This window comes from Vespa velutina, chromosome 25 (genome assembly GCF_912470025.1).
Source record: "Vespa velutina chromosome 25, iVesVel2.1, whole genome shotgun sequence".
NCBI classification, from domain to species: domain Eukaryota; kingdom Metazoa; phylum Arthropoda; class Insecta; order Hymenoptera; family Vespidae; genus Vespa; species Vespa velutina.
Window position 1 is genome coordinate 2,244,230 of NC_062212.1, and position 22,421 is coordinate 2,266,650.

Consider the following 22,421-nt stretch of genomic DNA (forward strand, 5'->3'; position numbering starts at 1 on the left):
AATGTTTACATTTAAACTAGTTTCTCATTTTTGCAACTTCATTATTTTCTTTTTTATTTCTTTTAAATATTAATAAAATAAAAAAAAAGTGTAATTATATATATATACAATTGCATAACAATTACAAAATTTCTTATTTATAATAATTTTTAAATTAAGTGCGTATATATATTTTAAATACGTGTATAATAAAAATTATATATATATATAATTTTTAAAAATTATATATATATATATATATATATATATATATATTATAAAAATTATAAATTATGATTTTTGTAATATTCACAATAATGTATTATTCGAAGTATATAAAGCAAGGACTTCGTGAAAGGCGAGTATTCGAATTGTGAAGTAATTAATTTAACATGATTCGTCGGATTTTGGAGGTCCTTATCACACGAATTACGCTATAAATCTGATATAAAGTATACTTCCACGAATCTCTTTGTTACCAGTTCTCTTCTAATCAGTTGTTAGAAAGTGTACGAGCCAGTACGGTTCTTAACGGTGGATATCAGTTTGTATATGTTTCTTCTTATCTTGCACCTTATCAAAATAAAATGTCTTTTTTTTCTGCTTCTCTTTTCGATTGAAACGTTACGATATTTTTTATTCACATAAAACTGTAAACAAATTGTACGTCTCGAAATTATTGTCTTTAATTTATAATACGGAATGAAGGATTAAAAATTTTAACTCTTAAATTGTTGATCATCATGCCGTTTCATGAATAAAATAAACAACGATGATTTTTAAAAGATATTGTGTCTTTTTTTCAGAAATAATTTTTGTCAAACAATTAGCAAAATGTTATAATCAAAACGATTAAAAAATTGTTGACGACTTTTCAATTTTTTTTTTTTTATTGAAATTGAGGATAACTTTCTTTCTTTGTCTTTTTCTTTTTGTCTTTTAACGCAACTATGATTATTTATTAAATGAATGAAAAAAAATGTTTGAAAATAATGATATTTTATTACTTGCAAACAAATGGCGACAGGTTGTAATAAAGATTTTTCTAAACAAACGGTGTTACTTGTAATCGAATCTATAATTTTTTGAAATAAAAACTACATTAGGTTCATACTATTAAATGATGTTATAAAGAAAAAGATGATAAATATATTTTTTTTTTTTATAATCGTTATTTTTTAAAAAATCTGGATGATTGAAATACTAATAAAATAACAAATCGTTTGGGAGAAAGATGTTATTAATTAATATAAAAGCATGAAATTTAAAAATAGTCAATCAATTTGTTTAAAATTTTAAACAAACTATTTTTATAATTTATAAAAGATTCAATCAAATTTTAATTCGAATTATTCAGTTATATTTCAATATTTTAACATTTATGATTAAAACATATACAAAAAAAATGACCGCTATTTTTGAATATAAACATTCAATTTCATTGAAATTTGGAATAAAACATCTTTATAATCTGCGAAAATGTTGTTTAAAATTTTGATTATTTGACCATTTCTAAACATTGAAATTTAATAATTGGAAATCAAAATCTACCATAATTTTTGTATAAAAAAAAATTGCATGTAGTCTTCATTTCTTAAATGATACATTGCATTCTATTTAACACATTTAATTTACTAAATATGAATAAAAAATACTTTATAATTTAATATTTATGAAAACAAAAAAATCATATGAGATTATACAATTCATAAGTCAACGACCATACCGCGTTGAAAAACACCAGTTCTCGTCCGATCACTGAAGTTAAGCAACGTTGGGCACGGTTAGTACTTGGATGGGTGACCGCTTGGGAACACCGTGTGTTGTTGACATTTTTTTACTTTCTTTTTTATTTTTTTTTTATAAACAACCTAAACTACAATAAAATGATATGTGTCACTGTAGGTTACTTCTACTCATCTGCACCGAATCTAAGATGCCTGTTTCGTTAATCGCAATCTTACTTCCTAACAAAGCGAAGAAACAAAAGAATTTTGTATGTACCTTTTCTTATATGGTACACTACATTTTACTTAACAGACGTACAATACTTTGTATAAATGAAATATACTCTAGAATAAATCAATTTTATTTGAAATAAAAATGCATATAAAAGGATAAAATTCATAAGTCAACGATCATACCGCGTTGTAAAGCACCAGTTCTCGTCCGATCACTGAAGTTAAGCAACGTTGGGCACGGTTAGTACTTGGATGGGTGACCGCTTGGGAACACCGTGTGTTGTTGACATTCTTTTTACTCTTTTTCTTTGTTTTTTTTTTTTTTTATAAACAACCAAAACTACAACAAATGATATATTTTGTACAAATGAAATATACTCTAGAATAAATCAATTTTTTAGAAGTAAAAATACATATAAAATGAGAGAATTGATCAGTCAACGACCATACCGCGTTGAAAAACACCAGTTCTCGTCCGATCACTGAAGTTAAGCAACGTTGGGCACGGTTAGTACTTGGATGGGTGACCGCTTGGGAACACCGTGTGTTGTTGACATTCTTTTTACTCTTTTTCTTTGTTTTTTTTTTTTTTATAAACAACCAAAACTACAACAAATGATATATTTTGTACAAATGAAATATACTCTAGAATAAATCAATTTTTTAGAAGTAAAAATACATATAAAATGAGAGAATTGATCAGTCAACGACCATACCGCGTTGAAAAACACCAGTTCTCGTCCGATCACTGAAGTTAAGCAACGTTGGGCACGGTTAGTACTTGGATGGGTGACCGCTTGGGAACACCGTGTGTTGTTGACATTCTTTTTACTCTTTTTCTTTGTTTTTTTTTTTTTTTATAAACAACCAAAACTACAACAAATGATATATTTTGTACAAATGAAATATACTCTAGAATAAATCAATTTTTTAGAAATAAAAATATATATAAAATGAGAGAACCGATCAGTCAACGACCATACCGCGTTGAAAAACACCAGTTCTCGTCCGATCACTGAAGTTAAGCAACGTTGGGCACGGTTAGTACTTGGATGGGTGACCGCTTGGGAACACCGTGTGTTGTTGACATTTTTTTTGTTGTTCTTCATTATACTTTTTTTACAAACAACCAAAACTGTAATTAAATGATAAACATCGTCGAACTTAACTCATCAGTCGTCTGCAGTCTAAAATACATGTGTCTTTGAACGCAATTTTATTTCTTCACAAGGCGAAGAATCTAAGAAAACATATATATAACATATAATAAAGAGTATGTATATAAATTTCTGTTTGATCATATACATCAGTTTACGTGACAGACTTAATACACTTAATAAGAATGAAAAATTCTTTTTAATAAATCAATCTTAAGGAGCAAGGAAATATCAAATAATATAATAAAGTTATTAAGTCAACGATCATACCGCGTTGTAAAGCACCAGTTCTCGTCCGATCACTGAAGTTAAGCAACGTTGGGCACGGTTAGTACTTGGATGGGTGACCGCTTGGGAACACCGTGTGTTGTTGACATTCTTTTTACTTTTTCCTTTGTTTTTTTTTTATAAACAACCAAAATTACAATAAAATGATGTATTTTGTACAAATGAAATATACTCTAGAATAGAACAATTTTTTTAGAAGTAAAAATACATATAAAATGAGAGAATTGATCAGTCAACGACCATACCGCGTACGCAACATCAGTTCTGGTTTTTTTTTTGTTTTAAAAGTTTGTTTATCTTTCACGTCTCTTTATATATACATAAGTATAATCTAACTTAAAAGACTTTTACCAGTATTATCTTAATACTAATGCTATAAGTTATCTATACGATAAATCTCCATAGGACTCCTTATCATTGAATCTTAATTAATCTTATAACAGTGGTTAAATGTTCAGTGACAGTACAATATGTATGTTGGTATAGTAAAAAATTAGTGGTTATAAAACTCTTTACCTCCTCTAGCACTTATGATAATTAAACTACGGGGGGGGGGATTATTTACAATGGGGTCATATAAACCATATGTACAATTAGACTGTAAGTTATCAGTTTCCTGTTCAAGTAGTGTGTTTCTTTTAATTTTTAGCATTGCCTATTTATCCTATTTTGTTTTGGACATTTTTGGTGATCAGTCTTGAGAAGTAATTACTTCTTAAACCTCGTTCTTCGACGCAGATCGTCTATGAACTTTGCGTCTTTTTGTAGCCAGTAATCTTTTTTATTTAGTCTGTCTGTGTCCTTAACATCTTTATCATGTAGTGCTGTCGAGAATATGAGATTCTCCTGCATATCTTCCGTATTCATGTTGTAAATTTGCTTATTCGCTGCGTGTCTGCGACGGTGATATATTAGCAGTAGGTTATTGTGGTCTTGAATTAGACCCTGTTTGTCACAATATGTAAACAGTTCCGTTGGGATGTAGCCTGTCTTCAGTTTACTTCGAATTGCATTCTCATCGTATGTGATAAGATTTGTGATTATACTGTTATTTGTCCTCTCTATGTTACTGAAATATCTTCTAGTTAATTTGAGTGCAAAGCAGTCGATTCTGTTTATGTTGGCGTTGTTGTATATGATTTCGTTTTTAATTCTCTTTTTGTATTTTGATTCGGCGGTTCGATGCATCCTCATGCACGATCTCAAGCAAGATCTCTCAAATCTTCTGCCTTTTTCGATTATTGTTGGACCTGTGTTCCATAGTAAAGATGCTGTGTACGTTACGATAGGTCTCACCAATAGTCCATAACAAATAATTTTTGTTTTCGTCGAAAGATTCTTATTGTAGAAAATTCGTGAGTTCATTTTGAATGCTATCCTTGCCTTCTCTAATTGCAGTACGTGATGCTTATTGAATCTTAATAAGTGATCAAGATGAACTCCCAGGTATTTCACTATTCTTTTCTTAAGTATCCCTATTATCTCATTGGTGTGATTATCTATTGCTGTTAATTTAGTTCTGTCTATCTTTTTAACTGCTGTGTATTTGATCTGTTTGACCGGTCTTCTGAAAAATATTACTTCACTTTTGTTTGGATTTAACTTTAGATTCCATTCTTTGTAGTAATTGTTTATATTATTTATAACTGTCTGTAGAGTATCTCTGATTCTTTCTATATAAATATCTGCTTTGTAGATTATTAGGTCGTCAGCGTAAGCGATTGAATGTAATTTTTCGGTGTTATTCATTCCAAACTTGTTTATTAGTTCACTATTGTAAATGTTAAACAGGATCGGCGAAGTGACTGTACCTTCCTATAGGCCTTCTAATATTTTGTAGGATTTCAGCGAGATATTGGTGTTGTCCCACGTGCGGAATGTTTTCCCTTCTATCATGTTAGCGATCATAAGCGTTAACTCCACTGGAAATTGATAATCCTCAAGTTTCTGTATAAGACCGTTCTTCCAAATGGAGTCGAATGCTTTTTCTAAGTCCAAAAGAACCGCTCCGATGGCGTATTCCTTATGCAGGTAGTTGTTCAAATCGGATGTTAACTTATGTATCGCGTGCGTAGTAGATATTTTAGCTTTGAATCCGAATTGATTATTCGGTATTGTATTGTGCTTATTAATGTGGTCCATTATGTTTAGCTTGATGATTTTTTCAAATATTTTGCTAATACTCATAGTTAGGCTAATAGATTTGTAACTTTGTGGTTCTTCCGGGTTTTTCCCTTTTTTTCAGTATCGGTAGGATTTTAGCCTATTTCCATCTCGTAGGAAAGTATGCATGATTTATGGCATTGTTAAAAATGATTCTATACTCAATGATTGCTGATAGTGGTAGACTTTTTTATAACTATTGATGGTATGTTGTCGAGACCATAGGAAATTTTATTTCTTAATTTCCTTATGATTGCTCCGACATCGGTATGAGAAAAGAAATAATTTATTTCATTCTTGTTTTGTGGTTGGTCGTCCGCTGGGAATTATTCCGAGAAGATCGTAAAGGTGGAATTGGTATTCCACATTTTACCAATGATTTTTTAGTATTTTTGTGCGGTTTCATCTGCTTTCTTTTTGGTGAAGGTATTTTCGTCAGTATACCTCGGCAAGTTTATACTTTCAAGGTACCTGCCCATGACCTCCAGTTTTAATAATGGATCGGTGATATGTATTTCGTCTTCGTATACCAGATGCGGCATTATTCTATCAATCTCTTGATTGAATTCGTTTTTGTTAATATCTAGTCGGAAATTCTCAATGTTTGTGTGTTTTTTCGGTCTTAGGTATTTGTTGATGGTCGGGAAAAATTCGTTTGCATCTCTGTAGTTTATGTTCTTAGCAATTGAAGACCAATATGAAGTGACAGATTTTGATATTTCTATTTGTAAATGTTTATTAATGTCTTTAATTGTTCTTTTGATACTCTGTACTTCCTGTTTGGAGTAGTTATACAGGCTTTTGTATCTTATGAAGTATAGTCTATTTATTAAAAAGGACTTTGTTGAGTGTAATTTCTTGATGTTATTGCTGACATATTTGTGGTAATACTCATTTCTATTTGTTTGCGTTTTTGGAATGATTTCCCTGATGGATTCGGTGATTATTTGTTCTAGATTCTTTATGCTTAGATCAATTTCTTCTATTGTTAGATTTCTGTTTGTAGGAAGCTGTGTATTATTCTGTATTTTCGCGTCCATATACTTAGCCAGCTTACGCCAATTCGCTTTCTTGAAATAGCGCCTTGATTTCCATCAGACTATCCTTCAGCATGGTTAATATTTGATTTATATTAATATCGTTATTCTCGTTATTGATTTTATTTTCCTGATGTTGTACTGACTTATGTTGACTACTTCGGTGAATTGTTTGAATCATGTTATTGGCTGGCCTCTGGTTATCTTGTTCTGGTATAACATTTATTTTATCATTGTTCCTCACTATGTTTGCGTATAAGATCTTTGGGTCCGTGACTTTATTAACTTTGTTTATTTTATCCATTACTCGCTTGTCTTTTATTTCTTTCTCTTTTTTTTTTCCATTACCATTTTCATAAATGGACATCCAAGGTACGATGCTGGATGTCCGTTTTGGCCACAATTTGCGCACTTAAGTTTTTCTTTTTCTGAGCAATTGCTCAGCAAACATTTACCCGGTTCGTGGGATTGGGCACATTTTACGCATCTGTACCCCATATTGCAGTTAGAGCTGGCATGCCCCACTTTTTGACAGTTTTTGCATTGGAATATTTTGGGTCGTCTAAGCTCCTCCCATCTTATTCTTTTGGTTGAGTAGTATTTTATTTTTAATTAATTCTTGTAGATCGCTGTTGCATTCGACTTGAATTATGAAGTGGTACTTCTCTGGGTTTTGTTTATCAACCATAGTTTGCTGGTTTTAGTTATTTTAACGTTTCTCATGTTGAGTTCGTTAAGCGCTGTTGAGACGTCAGTAGTGTCGAATCCTCCCCTAATTCCTTTTACCACAAAGGTCTTACATTTAGCGTGTTTAGGCGTAAATGTATGGAATTTCTGATTTTTAGATTTTAAGACAGTTATGCATTCTTCGTGTGTTTCATTATCCATAGTTGAGAGTCTTATCATGTCACTATCTATTTGTTTTATTATAAACGAATCCTTCTTAATCTTGTTGTCGATAAGCAAGATGATCATGTCCCTCAGCTTAGCATTTTGTATATAAATTGGGGGCATTCGAATTTTAAGGGTTCTCTGGTTGTTGTTTCTTGTTGTGTTGCTATTGGCCTTATCGAAGTCCTCCTCTTTATATTATGCCCTCCTGGTGGAGGCTTGTAATTGTCTTTCTTCTCTCACAAAAGCACTGGTACATACGTCCGTCTTCTTCGAATGCTCAACAAGAACTGTATAAAGATGTTAAGTCAACGATCATACCGCGTTGTAAAGCACCAGTTCTCGTCCGATCACTGAAGTTTAAGCAACGTTGGGCACGGTTAGTACTTGGATGGGTGACCGCTTGGGAATACCGTGTGTTGTTGACATTCTTTTTACTTTTCTTTTTTATTTTTTTTTATAAACAACCTAAAAATTACAATAAAATGATATGCGTCATTGTACGTCACTTCTACTTATCTGCACCGAATCTAAGATGCCTGTTTCGTTAATCGCAATCTTACTTCTTAACAAAGCGAAGAAACTAAAGAATTTTGTATGTACTCCTTTTTTTTATATGGTACACTACATTTTACTTAACGCACTTAATATACTTTGTACAAATGAAATATACTCTAGAATAAAACAATTTTTTTACAAATCATAATACAAATAAAATGAGAGAACCGATCAGTCAACGACCATACCGCGTTGAAAAACACCAGTTCTCGTCCGATCACTGAAGTTAAGCAACGTTGGGCACGGTTAGTACTTGGATGGGTGACCGCTTGGGAACACCGTGTGTTGTTGACATTCTTTTTACTTTTCTTTTTTATTTTTTTTTATAAACAACCTAAAAATTACAATAAAATGATATGCGTCATTGTACGTCACTTCTACTTATCTGCACCGAATCTAAGATGCCTGTTTCGTTAATCGCAATCTTACTTCTTAACAAAGCGAAGAATCTAAAGAAGTTTGTATGTACTCCTTTTTTTATATGGTACACTACATTTTACTTAACAGACGTACAATACTTTGAATAAATGAAATATACTCTAGAATAAATCAATTTTTTTTAGAAGTAAAAATACATATAAAAGGAAAAAATTCACAAGTCAACGATCATACCGCGTTGTAAAGCACCAGTTCTCGTCCGATCACTGAAGTTAAGCAACGTTGGGCACGGTTAGTACTTGGATGGGTGACCGCTTGGGAACACCGTGTGTTGTTGACATTCTTTTTACTTTTTCCTTTGTTTTTTTTTTATAAACAACCAAAACTACAATAAAATTATATATTTTGTACAAATGAAATATACTCTAGAATAAATCAATTTTTTAGAAGTAAAAATACATATAATAGGATAAAATTCACAAGTCAACGATCATACCGCGTTGTAAAGCACCAGTTCTCGTCCGATCACTGAAGTTAAGCAACGTTGGGCACGGTTAGTACTTGGATGGGTGACCGCTTGGGAACACCGTGTGTTGTTGACATTCTTTTTACTTTTCTTTTTTATTTTTTTTTATAAACAACCTAAAAATTACAATAAAATGATATGCGTCATTGTACGTCACTTCTACTTATCTGCACCGAATCTAAGATGCCTGTTTCGTTAATCGCAATCTTACTTCTTAACAAAGCGAAGAAACTAAAGAATTTTGTATGTACCCTTTTTTTATATGGTACACTACATTTTACTTAACGGGCATAAAATACTTTGTATAAATGAAATATACTCTAGAATAAATCAATTTTTTTTAAATAAAAATGCATATAAAAGGATAAAATTCATAAGTCAACGATCATACCGCGTTGTAAAGCACCAGTTCTCGTCCGATCACTGAAGTTAAGCAACGTTGGGCACGGTTAGTACTTGGATGGGTGACCGCTTGGGAACACCGTGTGTTGTTGACATTCTTTTTACTCTTTTTCTTTGTTTTTTTTTTTTTTTTATAAACAACCAAAACTACAACAAATGATATATTTTGTACAAATGAAATATACTCTAGAATAAATCAATTTTTTAGAAGTAAAAATACATATAATAGGATAAAATTCACAAGTCAACGATCATACCGCGTTGTAAAGCACCAGTTCTCGTCCGATCACTGAAGTTAAGCAACGTTGGGCACGGTTAGTACTTGGATGGGTGACCGCTTGGGAACACCGTGTGTTGTTGACATTCTTTTTACTCTTTTTCTTTGTTTTTTTTTTATAATCAATGCCAGGATCAAATAATATGCATCATCGTACACGTCACTTGCCACATTGCGTCTGCAGCGGATCGAGACCAGTGACTCAGATTGCAAAAAAAGTCTATCGTAAATAGTATCGACCCTATAACACTTTTCGTTTAGACGGACGATTTTATCGTCGTACAACATTCCAGCTAAGACGAAAAACTTTATTTCATCTAATGCTTTTGAGGGAAGGAAGATTTGTACAACTAGTTGAAATAATTCTTAGCGAATGAAATACTATATTTTTTTTTTTTTTATTGTTCTTTTTCGTTTATATCGCCTAGTGGTTTGATTTCTATTGATACATAATGTATATAGACGAAAAGAGCACAGATCGAGCTATTTCATTTTCCTCAATTTACGCTAGACGATCACGACCGTAAACAGTTATCGAACAATGGTAGTAAATTAAACAACGATTTTGATCCAGAAATAATGTTAGATTCCGTATATGAAGAAGTCGATATGTCAGGATTCATAAAATGTATATCATTTCAAGAGATCATATATCTTGAATTGTATATGAAAATATTCTACTTCTGATTAAACCGCAAGTTTAATGACATTAAGTTTTTCTTATGGAATACCTTATATTATTTCAATTAATCCAATATTTTAATTAATTATCCTTAAAAAATTATAAAACTAGTATAAGCCTAATATATTAATAATTAACCATATTGATTTTACAAGAATAAATAAATTTTAGAAAAAATTATTAATACTTTTGTTTATAACTTTTTTTCCAATTATATAAATAATTGATATGTATTTCGTCGAATGTTAGTCGTAATTAAAAGAAATAATTTTTATCTGAAACTATGTGTTCTATCTGTTACGGTTTGTTACTTACAATTTAAAATCTAAAAATAGACGAATTTTCAGTAGTCGATCTTATCTCCTTGGAGTGAATATGTGCAGGAAAATAAAATTGCCTAATACATATTTATATACAATCTGCATATCTTGAATGTTTCATATTTTTCTGAATTTACGCATTCAAGATTTTCCCTTGCAAATATATATTTTTAATAATCACATATTATCACTAACGCGTACAGATCGCAAATGAACGATCCTTTCTGCGGGCTTCTTTTGTCTTTAATAAAAGTCTATGTCGTGTTATGCATTTTCATTGGTTGTTTCGTCGCCATATGATTGGTCAATCGCCTGTCGGTGTTGCCGCTCTTTGTTGACGGTGCGTGCTTCATGACGCAACTGAACTCTACTACGTTGCAATTAAATATTGTGAAAATGAGATTACTATTTATATTCATCGAGAAAATATTCTTTAATAACGTTAATATTAGATTTATACGTTCGTAAGAATAATTATTAGGTTAGAAACAATTTTTCCAGCGAATTATTGGATAAACGTACCTTTTTCCTACATCATTGAATTTACGATCGATTTGATCTATGCTATTTCGTAGAGAAAAGTTATATGATAATAAGAAGATAATCTTAAAATGTTATTTGATAAAAACTAGGTAACCTTGATTTTTTATTATAAAAATAGTATCATTGGAATTTTTATTTTGTTTTTGTCCTTTTTTTTTATTTTTGTATTTTTGTAATTTAATTGACGATCGACCAACGAAGTGCTATGCGTTGTTTATGATGTGAATACAATTTTTTCCCTTATAACTTGGTTATGTTTCAATTCATATTTAACATTTATTACATTTAACAATGATAGGTGTTGAAGGATTGTTTAAAACAGTAAAAAAATTAAGGAAATTGGTGCTACAGTACTTATTCTCTTATTTTAGATGTTGTCAGTGAGGTTAGGATTAAAAATTCACTGAATACATTAACAATGCAAACTTCTGTATTTTCAAGTTTTTCAAAAATGTGTCTTGTAAAGTCTGATGAAGCGTATTTAAATAAGACTACGTAAGTGATGAAAATATTAATATAATTATAGATTCTAGTTTTCTTAATTTGGTATTCAATGATTTTTTAATTTACAGTTTGCAGTTTGGAGGAAAAATGAAAACATCATTGAAGATGTCGTTAAAAGAAATGTATAAGTTTTTAATGTTCAATAATTTCTCTTAGAAATTGTAAAAGCCATGAGTAATCGGATAACAACAAGGATAATGAAAAGAATGGAAACAAGACTTAGACTGAGGAAGAAAGAGTTGTCTGAGACATTGTTTTTTGACAGTAAGATAGTCTTTCACAAACAATGCCATGGATTCCAAATTATTATGATCATATTATAAGATACTATGAATATGATCTGGATGTTATTAAAAAAAGCTGGATGTACAATCTTCTTGCATATAGTTTTAACGGATGACATGCTACTTCAAAACTTTTCTTCAATCAATTGGTGTAATTATAAAATAGTTGGAGCAGAGCTATATCTACAATAATACTTTACCTGAGCCTGTTATATTGACTGTGAGGTCATTTTACAGAGATTTGATAAATTCAGATCTAGTGAAGAAATGTCTTGCAGAGAAAGTACTATGTTAATGAATTGTTCAATAATGTTATATGAACAAGAATACCAAAAAATGTATTCGTAGAGTCTCATACATTGAAGCTTGGAGTATATGATGCTGTCATCCTATTTAATGATGATAATTCAAGCAGATTGGAAGAGATAAGGGATAAAATGGTCATACTAAAGGAACTGAATAAAAAGTAAGTTTGATAAAAGTAAAGCTATAACTTTAAATATTGTCTACAAAGGCAAGATCTTTGAAAAGATGAAATAAAATTCATTGGGTTAATACAGAAGGATATAAACATTACAGCGGTGGATGGTTTTAATTGCTTTTTTTTTTTTTTTTTTTTATTAAAAAGTAAGTTTTTATTTAAATTATTCTTTAATCACAATTTCTTCATTCTTTCAAATAAATGAACCGTTCTCTCATGAACTATTTAAAATTGACTCTTAATTTTTCAAGAGTTTATTCTTGTGATATTACAACTAAATAATAATAATATTATATTAAAATATTAGAGATATCGATAGAGATATTTGCAATTAAAAATTATTATAAAAATATTTCAGATAAAAATGTAAAGAAAAATAATAAGATTTATGAAGGTGGAAAACATTTTGTCTTAATTCCTATTGTTGATATTTCAATGAAACTAAATTCAGTAAATTCAGAGTTGGTTCAAAGTAAATTCATAAAGTATATATAAATAGTTTGTGAAAGTTTCATTAAGTTGAATGCAACTTTTCTTGAGAAAATGATTAGTAAATTTAGTATTAATAATTTATAATATCCCTCTTAATGTTTTCTATGTTGTACTATTACTGTTTCCACTTTTCCAATTTGGAAATGTGTGTGTATGTATGTGTGTGTGTGTGTGTGTGTTATGGCTGAATGATTAAGACGTCTACTATTTATAATGCTCAGTCATTATGAATAATGACCAACAAATGTTTACATTATAATAAATTTAAATTTACTTATCATATTCTCATAATTTGTCACATCAATGGATCTATGTAAATACTGTTATCATCTACTAAGACAGAACGTATTGTGTTTAATATTGAATTTTGAATATTGAATGTGTGAAATAGTTAATCGTGTATAACAATTTTTATTTTGTTTTTTCATCGGTAAGGAACTTTTTAATATTATCTCAAAAAAAGGAAAAAAAGAATAGTTTTGATTTGAATCATATGTGTTACGACTTATTCCATTTTATTGAAAGTGACGGGCAATTTGTACATATTTAATTTATTAAATTTACTTTTGAATCCATTTTCATAAAAAAAAATTAAATTTTTTAATCGAATAATTAAATTAACTGTAACCCATATTAATATTAATTAAACTATATTTTGACTTGAATTATTTTACATTATTAAATTTTATAAATTATATTTCTATCTAACTTAATTAAATATTAAAAACAGCAATACATAAATTTAAAATTAAGTATATCTTATCGTGGATCATCAATTACTATACAGGTTCCTCTAAATCTTACTGTAGTGTTAAAAACAAGTTCGTTATTTATTGAGTAATTATTTTTGAACATTTATATTTATAATAAAATATGATAAATAGTTCATAATATGATATGATAAATCTTAAAGACAAATCTGATCAAAATATTCATTATTTATTTTACAAAATATTTATTATCAATTATTAAAGATATTAATCAAATAAATAAAAGTATAAAAATAATTTAGAATTATGGGAATAGCATGTCTAGATCCGATATCACCTAGTTAGTTTCTTAACACGTTCCGTGCCATGTGTACCACCGGTGGTACACGTTAAACTTGATCTTTAGACCACGTGTACCACCGGTGGTACACGCAGTTATTTTTTTTCTTTAGTCAAAATATCAAATGGCCTGAACGACAAGTCAGACAAAAATGGCTTGGCACGCAATGTGTTAAAGTGATTCTAAAATCTCTGAAAAGTACGATGAACAATTGATGTGAAAAAAATCGAATATTATAATTAATACTTGATTTTTACCGGTGTTAATATTTCATCCTTTTAAATAGTTTTTTTTATAATAAATTTGTTACAGTAATCAATAAAATATATGAGAAATATTATTATTTTATAATATGAGCGTGTTATTTTTAAAATATTTAAAAATAATTCACAAAAATAAATAATACTTAATGAAAATATTTTTTTTTTTGTTCTCTCGAATTAATCGCAACGATCATAATCGATCTTCTGGTTATATTCAAAGAAATAATTAAAAAGAGTAAATATTAGAATAAAAAATTTGTGAAAAATAATTAAACGTTCCATTTTAATCTTCTTAAAAAGACACTTGAGTTTTCTTAGTATGGATGCTTTGATATTGAGTTAATAGAATTATCAGTCTAATTCTAAGATTTTTAATCTTAGAATTAAAAAACATTTGTGTTAAAAGAGAAGAAAAAAAGAAAATTAAAATCAATGAATATGATAGAAAAATAGAGAAGTTTTCTATGTTTATGTTTACGATTACTATTATGTTTACGATTATTATTATGTTTACAGATTAATTTGGAAAAATAGAAACGATGGAAGTGTCATTAAAAGAGATTGAACAAGAAGTGTTTTTTAAGAACGTCAACAATTATTTAGGAAAAAAGTAAAATTCCAAATCCATTTAGGAATTTTACTATGGCCAAAGTATATTTATAATCTGAGGAATAAACTTTATTGGAAAATTATTGATCGAGAAATTGTTGAGATATAATATATCTCGATATCAGCTGAATTTATCTTTTGATACGTTCAAAAAAAGGGAACAATGTGTGTTGTGATTATTGACGAGAGCTTTTTTGAAAATGCGCTTCTCGCACCGGACCAGCGATGACAGACGATTCGCACGGAGGAAATGTCCGCCGTCTTGTCCTTGTTGTTCGAACTATAGAAATCCACTGGTCGCGATGAATAAAAGGCGGCGGCATTAGGCTAGGATACCGTTGTAGGCCATTAGCAAAATACTGCTCGCCGCGTTCCAGCAAATTAATGGGAGAACGCGAGTTCTTTCAAAGGATCCCGTGAGAAATGGAGAAGTAATTGCGATATGTAAATCTCATCGTGTATTTGATTGGATGAGTTACAATTGTTTGTATGTCTCTTGTATGATGCATAGTTAGCTGAACTGATTGCTTGAGAGCTTAGACGTTGTGAGTCTGAAAGATGGAACTTGACTCCTCAGATGTTGTGAGTCTGAAAGATGTAATTTGACTGCCTTTTTGTCTATTTTGAACTATCCACGTAAACTTAAATGAGATCGGTTTAGGGCGGAGTTTGACCTATGGAAAGGAAAAGAATAAATGCCCCATTGGTCGGAGATAGTTCGTTGGAATGTTTGAACATTCCATGTGTGCTCCTTTGTTCTAATGATCGTGATTGGAGTATGACAATGAATAGTTCAAGGCTAGGCGCAGATAGCCCTTAGCTTATTGAGCCTAGGCTTCTACTTTTACTGTTTATTTATTGGCCGAGTCGACACATTATCGAAACCCAGGTACTTTACTAAGAATGCATAAGTTCAGACAAAGGTGGCCATGTATTTCTTATCTATGCGTTTTGTTTAGCCGATAGGTTCCCAAGGATGACTGTTTCCAATGGTGTTATATGATCCTTAAGAGAAAGTACCGTGAACAATGGAGAGATGCACATGTACGTCAACGCAAGGAAGAATTCATTGAAGATTTCGTGAGTTCTTGTGATCCAATTATTGTTACTTCTATATTGTTATTTCATCCTTATTCAACTTAAAGATTGTCCATTTTCTTGTCATATATATTTCTTTGATTTATTTTCTTGTGATATATATTTTGTTGATAAGAAAAAAATATAAGTCAAATTTACTATCATTAATTTTATACAAAAGCACTTATAATCAAATGTTAGATTATAGATCATGATAATTGATAATATATATATCTCGGTTCATTGAACTTAAAAAATATACGTCATAATCGTTTTGAAACATTCTTTTTCTTCCTTTTTTTTTTTTTTTTCTTTTTTTAAATGACGACATTTTTACCTAAATTTTATTTATTTGATTAAGAATGAACATACGATGTAGCTAAACTTTGTGTTTCTGTAATTGTATATAATGATACGAATCACAAAATACTTAACAATTTAATATATGTATATAATATATTAATGCGTAATCGTTAAACGATTTAAATATAAGTATACATGCATTATACTTAGATTAAATTTTAAACGAAGAAACAAAATAATATAATTTAATTTATATCAATTTTTTGACATATATTATTAAAATCTCAAATAAAATAACAAGAAAGTTCAATTGATTTAAACATTGTAGTTACTATAAGCAAAGTTACAATATAGAATATATTAGTGTTCTGATTCCATTATTTTGAAATTTGACATATACATTTGATCAGAATTTGACTTATATATTTTTTTACCCATTCAAGATTTAGTATTTATTATTTAGTATTTAATAAATATAAGAAGAAGAAAATTAATACATCAATTATTTTTGTTTTGTTAATGTTGAACGTATAAAAAGTAACAGAAAGTTGTTTTCCTTGAAATAGGTATTTATGATACTAAGTATGTATACATGACTAGGAAGATTAACAGCTATACAATGCACATTTTTCATTTATTTTCCACATTTAAAAAGAATGAATCAAGATTTCAATGTCGTATAATCACAATCGAAGGCGATTGTAGCTTACAAAAACTCGGTATCTCGATAATACCGATGAGACGACATAAAATGTCTTCATTAATTTTCATGTCACGGCGACCGTGAGATTTAATGAGAAAATAAAATCGGTTATAACTATTAACGTTCGAAGTCTAAAAGATACGATAAATTTTTCAAAGGAAATGTTAAAAACTGAAGCTACGAACTATGCTTTTACATACATATTTATATTCGTCATTTTTTTTTTTTAACACATCGATCATCGGCAAACTCGTGATCAATGCACTTTTGTTTCGCATTAGGGAAAATATTGTTTCCACATCCAATTACGAAATAACGTAAGATAAATTTTGAGTAAAATTGTTGGTCGACAATATATATTAAATGAAACTTCTATAGTATGAGTAAGTCGTCGACGAGGTAAATGGAAATGAAATGAAAAAAAAAAACGAATATAAAAGAGTAAGGTATACTGAGGTAGGAAAGAGAGAGAGGGGGGGGTGAGGGAGGGATGAGACGGAGAGAATGAATAAATATTTCGGTTAGTATTTGTAATAAAATATTAATATATGATATAAATGGTCAATATGAATAATTAACTCTTAATGATCCGTGGGCTCCGTTACGAAGACATCATTCATTTGTTCCGTAACACTGAAGGATCCGCTGTGGAGCCAAATATTTTTAGCATGTGATTATGCTTGAAATGCTAAGTTAGCTGAAGAATTAAGAAAAATGAAGTGCCACTTGATCAGTACCATAAAAACAAACAGAAAAGGTATTCCAACAATTTTGAAGAAAGCAAAATTATATGAAAAAAGGACTGTCGCATATACTTTTTCATGAAATGAAAAAGTAAGGAAACCATTGAAAAAGAAAAGAAAATTATTATAAATTTTTCTAATAAATGTAGAACACTCAATGAAATTTCTAGAATAGTAAATAGAATCATTGATAGATATGGAGATCGAAAATTTAAAAAAAAAATAATCCATGAAACGAACGTTAACATAAAATAAATGAGTACAATGGTCAATAAATAATTCAAGAAATAAAACAAAATTGGAAGATATGTGCGGTAAACATCGCTACTAAATTAAAAAATAATCTTAATAATTAATGTGTGCAGTAGTACAGTGCGTAATTTTTTACGAATTGCAGGATACCATGGCAGAGTAGCCCATAGAAAATATTTCGTAAATAAAGTTAATAGAAAGAAATGATTAGAATTTGCGAAAGAGTATGTCAATGTTCCTATGGTGTATGGGAATCGTGTTATATTTATTAATCCTTAACGCTTCGTTGGTTCCGCTACAGAGACATTTGTTCCCTAACTCCGAAGGTTCCGCTGCGGAGCCAAATGTTTTTAGCATGTGATTACGCTTAAGATGTTACGTTAATTAAGAAAACTGAAGTGCCACTTGACTGGTACCATAAAAACAAACAGAAAAGGTATTCCAACAACTTTGAAGAAAGCAAAATTATATGAAAAAAGGACTGTCGTATACAAACAAAGAAATACAATACTCTTAGCTTAGAGGGATAAGAGGATAGTATCGTTATTGAGCAACTGGCATAATGCTGAAATGATAACTATTAGAAGATTTTTAGGAGGTGGTACAAACGAAGTAATTGAAAAGCCAAGTGTAGTTGTTGGATACACAAAGTTGATGGGTGGAATTGATCTGGCTGATCAATATGCCTCTAGTTATTGCTTTTTGAGGAAATCGCTTAAGTGCTAGCGGAAATTGTTTTTCTGAGGAATGAAGATATCAATAATTAATTCATACATTCTCTATAAAACTGTACAGTATAATAAAAATGAGAAAGCATTGACGCAGTTACAGTATAGAAAAATTTTAGTCAATCAACTCGTAGGAGATTTTCGTCACGATAGAACAAGAGTTTCTACATTAATTTCTGAAATCAAACTAAACGAAAAATAATTCACATAGTGAGAAAAGGTGTAAAGAGGGACTACGTTGTGTGCTCTAAAAGAAAACAAATGGATGGCAAACGTCAAACAAGTGATTACTGTGACTCTTGCCCAAGTAAACCCAGAATGCATATGGGAGATTGTTTCAAAAGATATTACATCATGGTGAATTACAAAATTTAAAATTTATCTTTTATTTACAATAGGACAATGCATATTTATAAAATAAATAAAATCAAATGCATTTACAAGGACGTATAATCTTTTCCGCTCAAAATAAGACTTCCTTTATCTCAGGCGCTCCGCTTCAAAAATGTGCAGGAGTCCATGATAGGCAAGGGTTACAATATCATTAAAAATAAGAAAAAAATCTATCTTCATAGAGCTTTATCGCAAACTTTCCAAATTTCGCTTATGTGACCATAACGCTTTTGATATATTTTTTATACTCGTTCATCGCATTTAAAACTCTCTCTCTCTCTCTCTCTTTCTCTCTCATTCACTCTCTCTTTAGATCCAAATGATCCCCTGTTGTCACTCGCAGATACAGACGAACAATAGGTAGCCACATTTTCGGATAGAGTAAACAAAAACATTATTTTTGAAACCAAGATATATGCAAAACAGTAATTGCAAGGGAAGATACTACCTGCAAATTTGATATGGCGAATCTGGCGTGATGTGAACGACGTAGAATTCTGGGCATTTATTGCTGTTTTAATCAATATGGGCACAATGCCGTTGGCCAATTTGCAAGAATATTGGTCGAGGAATATCGTCAGTTATATTCCTTTCTATTCGGATACATTTACAAGAGACAGATTTAGTCAAATATTCTGGATGCTTTATCTGAAAACTATTTCAACACGCAATACGAATCCGAGAACGCGCCTACAACGAGTAAGTTGCTTTTAGGACTATATCAACTCAAAGTTCTTGGATTATTTTAATATCCGGGCGAGCATATATGTGTGGTCGAGTCAACGATAAAATTTAAGGGTCGAATTTCGTTCATAACATACAATCCTAAGAAACCGACAAAATTGGGTATCAGAGTTTATACTCTAACTTTACTTTTTAACCCTTAACCCTTTCGGTACGGAGGACCTGGCCGCGGTTATACATTCGTGGAACGAGGAAGTTGTCCGCGAGAGTGGTTGCATTGTACGACAACGTAAGCCGCGAAAAGATGTTTTGCGGCATTCATAGAAATCTCGAGCGTGATTGACACTAAACATTTCATTTGGACCGCAACAGTGCATCGGTGACTGACGCGGAATTTAATGTGTTTGAAAAACACGTTTCTAAAATGTTTATACTGTTTTGTCGTAACCTAAACCAATCCTCGGCCGAAAACCGATTTCGACGGAATCTTATCTCGCGAATCAGACGAAAAGACAGACAAAACATGCATGACGCTTAACGTTTTAAAATCATATCTATTTCTTCACAGTACATTAATTAAAATAAATGGCATTGATATAAATAATATGTTCTAATATCACAAAATTAAAATAAATAATGAAACTAATAGTTTAATATAATAAATAATAAAAGTAATAGTGTAATATAATCTATGACAAAATTAATACTGTAACTTGGTGTGATAGGTTTCGAAACAAGGGGAAATGCACAAGCCCACATTACATTGTTCGCACTGATATTTGGATTCACGTCTTATACCACCAGCCGTACATACAACGCATCTTCGTTTTCTATTTTTTTTCCCCGACTGATATACCGTAGGAAAATGTTTCCCTATAAGCCTTGTGGGATAATTACTTTCTGATCCACTGTACTGATGATATTCATGATTCTTATGATATTTTTCTAATATTTCCTTAATTAATTGAAGGTGAAATTTCGCCATTGAGATTTGTTCTTCTGTGATGTGCTTATATAGGCAGAATGCGTTCCACACGCAAATGTCGATCAAGTGGAAAAAATATTTACGATACCACTTTAAACTTTTGCAAGTTGCATCGACAGTACTTACAGCTATATCTGATTTATCGATTGTATCCATTGAAGAGATATAATCTATTACGCATTTTGGCTTTAAAATAATTTCATTTTTTTTTGACTTCTTAGGTACTTCTGCAAATTCTGCGGTATGAATAGTGGAAAGTATATAAAATTCCTTTTTATCACACCATTTCATTGCCAACAGATTTTCAGATGAGCGGAATACTGCCTCTCCTTTTTTCAATTTATCAGTTAGTTTAGGTAACTCTTTCTGTCTTCTTTGCACAGTGCCACAAGCGTTCGTACTATTTTTGTGGAGTAGATTGAACAATATGGGACTAGAAAACCAGTTATCCAGATAAATAGTATGGCCTTTGTTTAGAAAAGGTTGCAAAAGTGACATTACAATGTTCCCTGGCTTTCCAATATATTGATATTTGGTAGCTATAGTAGTACCAGCTTTACAATAAATGATTATATCTTGGATATAACCCGTTTTGCAGTCACAAAGTAGGAATGATTTTATACCAAACCTATTCTTTTTCGAGCGAATATATTGTTTAAACGAAAGACGGCCTTTGTAGAGGAGTAGACTTTCGTCTATACATAATCGCTGGTATGGCTGAAATGCATTGTTAAATGATATTCGTAGCATTTCCACTACTTTATTTATTTTGTATAAACGATCAGCAGTGCGGCTGGCTTTGTCCGAAAAATGTAACATTTTCAATAATGAAAAATAACGATCTCTACTCATAATTTGACTGAAAATATCGCTTCGGAGAAGCTTATCTTCAGACCAATATTCATTTAAGGACAGCTTTTTGATTCGCGTCATTAATAACGACGCAGCAATAAAACAATATAATTCATCCACATCCATCTCTTCTGAAGCATCCAATTGATCCCTTTTGAGCTGTCGACACCAGTAATTGTTTGTTCTTTCCACAATAAATTTAACTAAATCTTCAGAAAAAAGCAGTCTGAAGTAATCTAAAATTTTCGACGAATGATTTAAATTGTTCCCTATTACTCCCGAATGATGTGACGTAAAATCATGAATTTTTGGCCTAGGCTTCTTTGATGTCCATTTAATGCTAGAGGGAGTATCAATTCCTAGTTCAGGCTCTTCTGCTTCTTCAGATTCCGAAGTGCTAAGTACAGGATTGTACCTCCTCCTTTTGCGACATGCTAACTTATATTTATTTTCTTTATCAGAATCACTTTTGGAATCAATGCTTTCCTTTATCCATTGTTCTTTTTTCATGCGTTTTCCACTCATCCTAAAGGGAACTAAATTCAAATTGTAAGTTATACATTCAAAAAATTAACGATATAAGTAAACATACCAATTTGTTTTTCGTAGCTTATCTATATATTATAAAACATATTTATATAATTGAGGCACGCTGTTGACTGTTACTAATTATATATTATAATGGAACGATTAGAATAGCCGTGAATTTTAAACACAGAATAGTAAAGTAATGTGTACTATAGAAAGTAATCATACCCACATAACTTTCCGTTAGTGCCGCCAATTGGCGGCGGTAGGACCCAGAGAAAGTTTAGCATATGCCGCCAATTGGCGGCGGTAGGACCCAGAGAATGTT

The 22,421-nt window shown here is 30.6% G+C and overlaps 2 protein-coding genes and 12 non-coding genes across 21 annotated transcripts in view; 13 read left to right on the forward strand and 1 right to left on the reverse strand.

The window, feature by feature from the left end:
* Nucleotides 1-1,691: 1,691 nt before the first annotated feature.
* Nucleotides 1,692-1,811, forward strand: LOC124957447. Its single transcript, XR_007103551.1, has one exon. It is a non-coding gene; the product is annotated as a 5S ribosomal RNA (ribosomal RNA).
* Nucleotides 1,812-2,109: 298 nt separating this feature from the next.
* Nucleotides 2,110-2,229, forward strand: LOC124957465. The gene has a single exon (XR_007103569.1). It is a non-coding gene; the product is annotated as a 5S ribosomal RNA (ribosomal RNA).
* A 147-nt stretch (nucleotides 2,230-2,376) lies between these two features.
* On the forward strand, nucleotides 2,377-2,496 carry LOC124957448. The gene has a single exon (XR_007103552.1). It is a non-coding gene; the product is annotated as a 5S ribosomal RNA (ribosomal RNA).
* Nucleotides 2,497-2,642: 146 nt separating this feature from the next.
* Nucleotides 2,643-2,762, forward strand: LOC124957449. Its single transcript, XR_007103553.1, has one exon. It is a non-coding gene; the product is annotated as a 5S ribosomal RNA (ribosomal RNA).
* Nucleotides 2,763-2,909: 147 nt separating this feature from the next.
* On the forward strand, nucleotides 2,910-3,029 carry LOC124957450. The gene has a single exon (XR_007103554.1). It is a non-coding gene; the product is annotated as a 5S ribosomal RNA (ribosomal RNA).
* Nucleotides 3,030-3,353: 324 nt separating this feature from the next.
* LOC124957466 lies at nucleotides 3,354-3,473 on the forward strand. Its single transcript, XR_007103570.1, has one exon. It is a non-coding gene; the product is annotated as a 5S ribosomal RNA (ribosomal RNA).
* Nucleotides 3,474-7,783: 4,310 nt separating this feature from the next.
* On the forward strand, nucleotides 7,784-7,904 carry LOC124957483. Its single transcript, XR_007103585.1, has one exon. It is a non-coding gene; the product is annotated as a 5S ribosomal RNA (ribosomal RNA).
* Nucleotides 7,905-8,208: 304 nt separating this feature from the next.
* LOC124957452 lies at nucleotides 8,209-8,328 on the forward strand. Its single transcript, XR_007103556.1, has one exon. It is a non-coding gene; the product is annotated as a 5S ribosomal RNA (ribosomal RNA).
* Nucleotides 8,329-8,632: 304 nt separating this feature from the next.
* LOC124957468 lies at nucleotides 8,633-8,752 on the forward strand. The gene has a single exon (XR_007103571.1). It is a non-coding gene; the product is annotated as a 5S ribosomal RNA (ribosomal RNA).
* A 142-nt stretch (nucleotides 8,753-8,894) lies between these two features.
* On the forward strand, nucleotides 8,895-9,014 carry LOC124957469. Its single transcript, XR_007103572.1, has one exon. It is a non-coding gene; the product is annotated as a 5S ribosomal RNA (ribosomal RNA).
* A 301-nt stretch (nucleotides 9,015-9,315) lies between these two features.
* LOC124957470 lies at nucleotides 9,316-9,435 on the forward strand. Its single transcript, XR_007103573.1, has one exon. It is a non-coding gene; the product is annotated as a 5S ribosomal RNA (ribosomal RNA).
* A 148-nt stretch (nucleotides 9,436-9,583) lies between these two features.
* Nucleotides 9,584-9,703, forward strand: LOC124957471. Its single transcript, XR_007103574.1, has one exon. It is a non-coding gene; the product is annotated as a 5S ribosomal RNA (ribosomal RNA).
* Nucleotides 9,704-10,967: 1,264 nt separating this feature from the next.
* LOC124957243 (fatty acyl-CoA reductase wat-like) overlaps nucleotides 10,968-22,421 on the forward strand; it is a 40,634-nt gene continuing 29,180 nt past the window's right edge. Inside the window, exons 1-7 of one of the 8 annotated variants that reach the window (XM_047514087.1) lie at nucleotides 10,969-11,251; nucleotides 11,534-11,657; nucleotides 11,735-12,416; nucleotides 14,753-15,276; nucleotides 15,357-15,442; nucleotides 15,507-15,734; nucleotides 15,805-15,925. The gene's annotated coding sequence lies outside the window, so the exon portion shown is untranslated. Of the gene's footprint in view, nucleotides 11,252-11,533; nucleotides 11,658-11,734; nucleotides 12,417-14,752; nucleotides 15,735-15,804; nucleotides 15,926-22,421 lie in introns of all 8 variants that reach the window. The other 7 variants (XM_047514085.1, XM_047514083.1, XM_047514082.1 and 4 more) reach the window with 7 other exon arrangements.
* On the reverse strand, nucleotides 19,054-22,284 carry LOC124957242 (piggyBac transposable element-derived protein 4-like). Its single transcript, XM_047514080.1, has 2 exons — nucleotides 22,158-22,284; nucleotides 19,054-22,101 (listed from the first exon to the last, which is right to left on the reverse strand). The coding sequence occupies exon 2, from the start codon at nucleotides 22,088-22,090 to the stop codon at nucleotides 20,429-20,431; it is 1,662 nt and encodes a 553-aa protein (XP_047370036.1). The 5' UTR covers nucleotides 22,091-22,101; nucleotides 22,158-22,284; the 3' UTR covers nucleotides 19,054-20,428.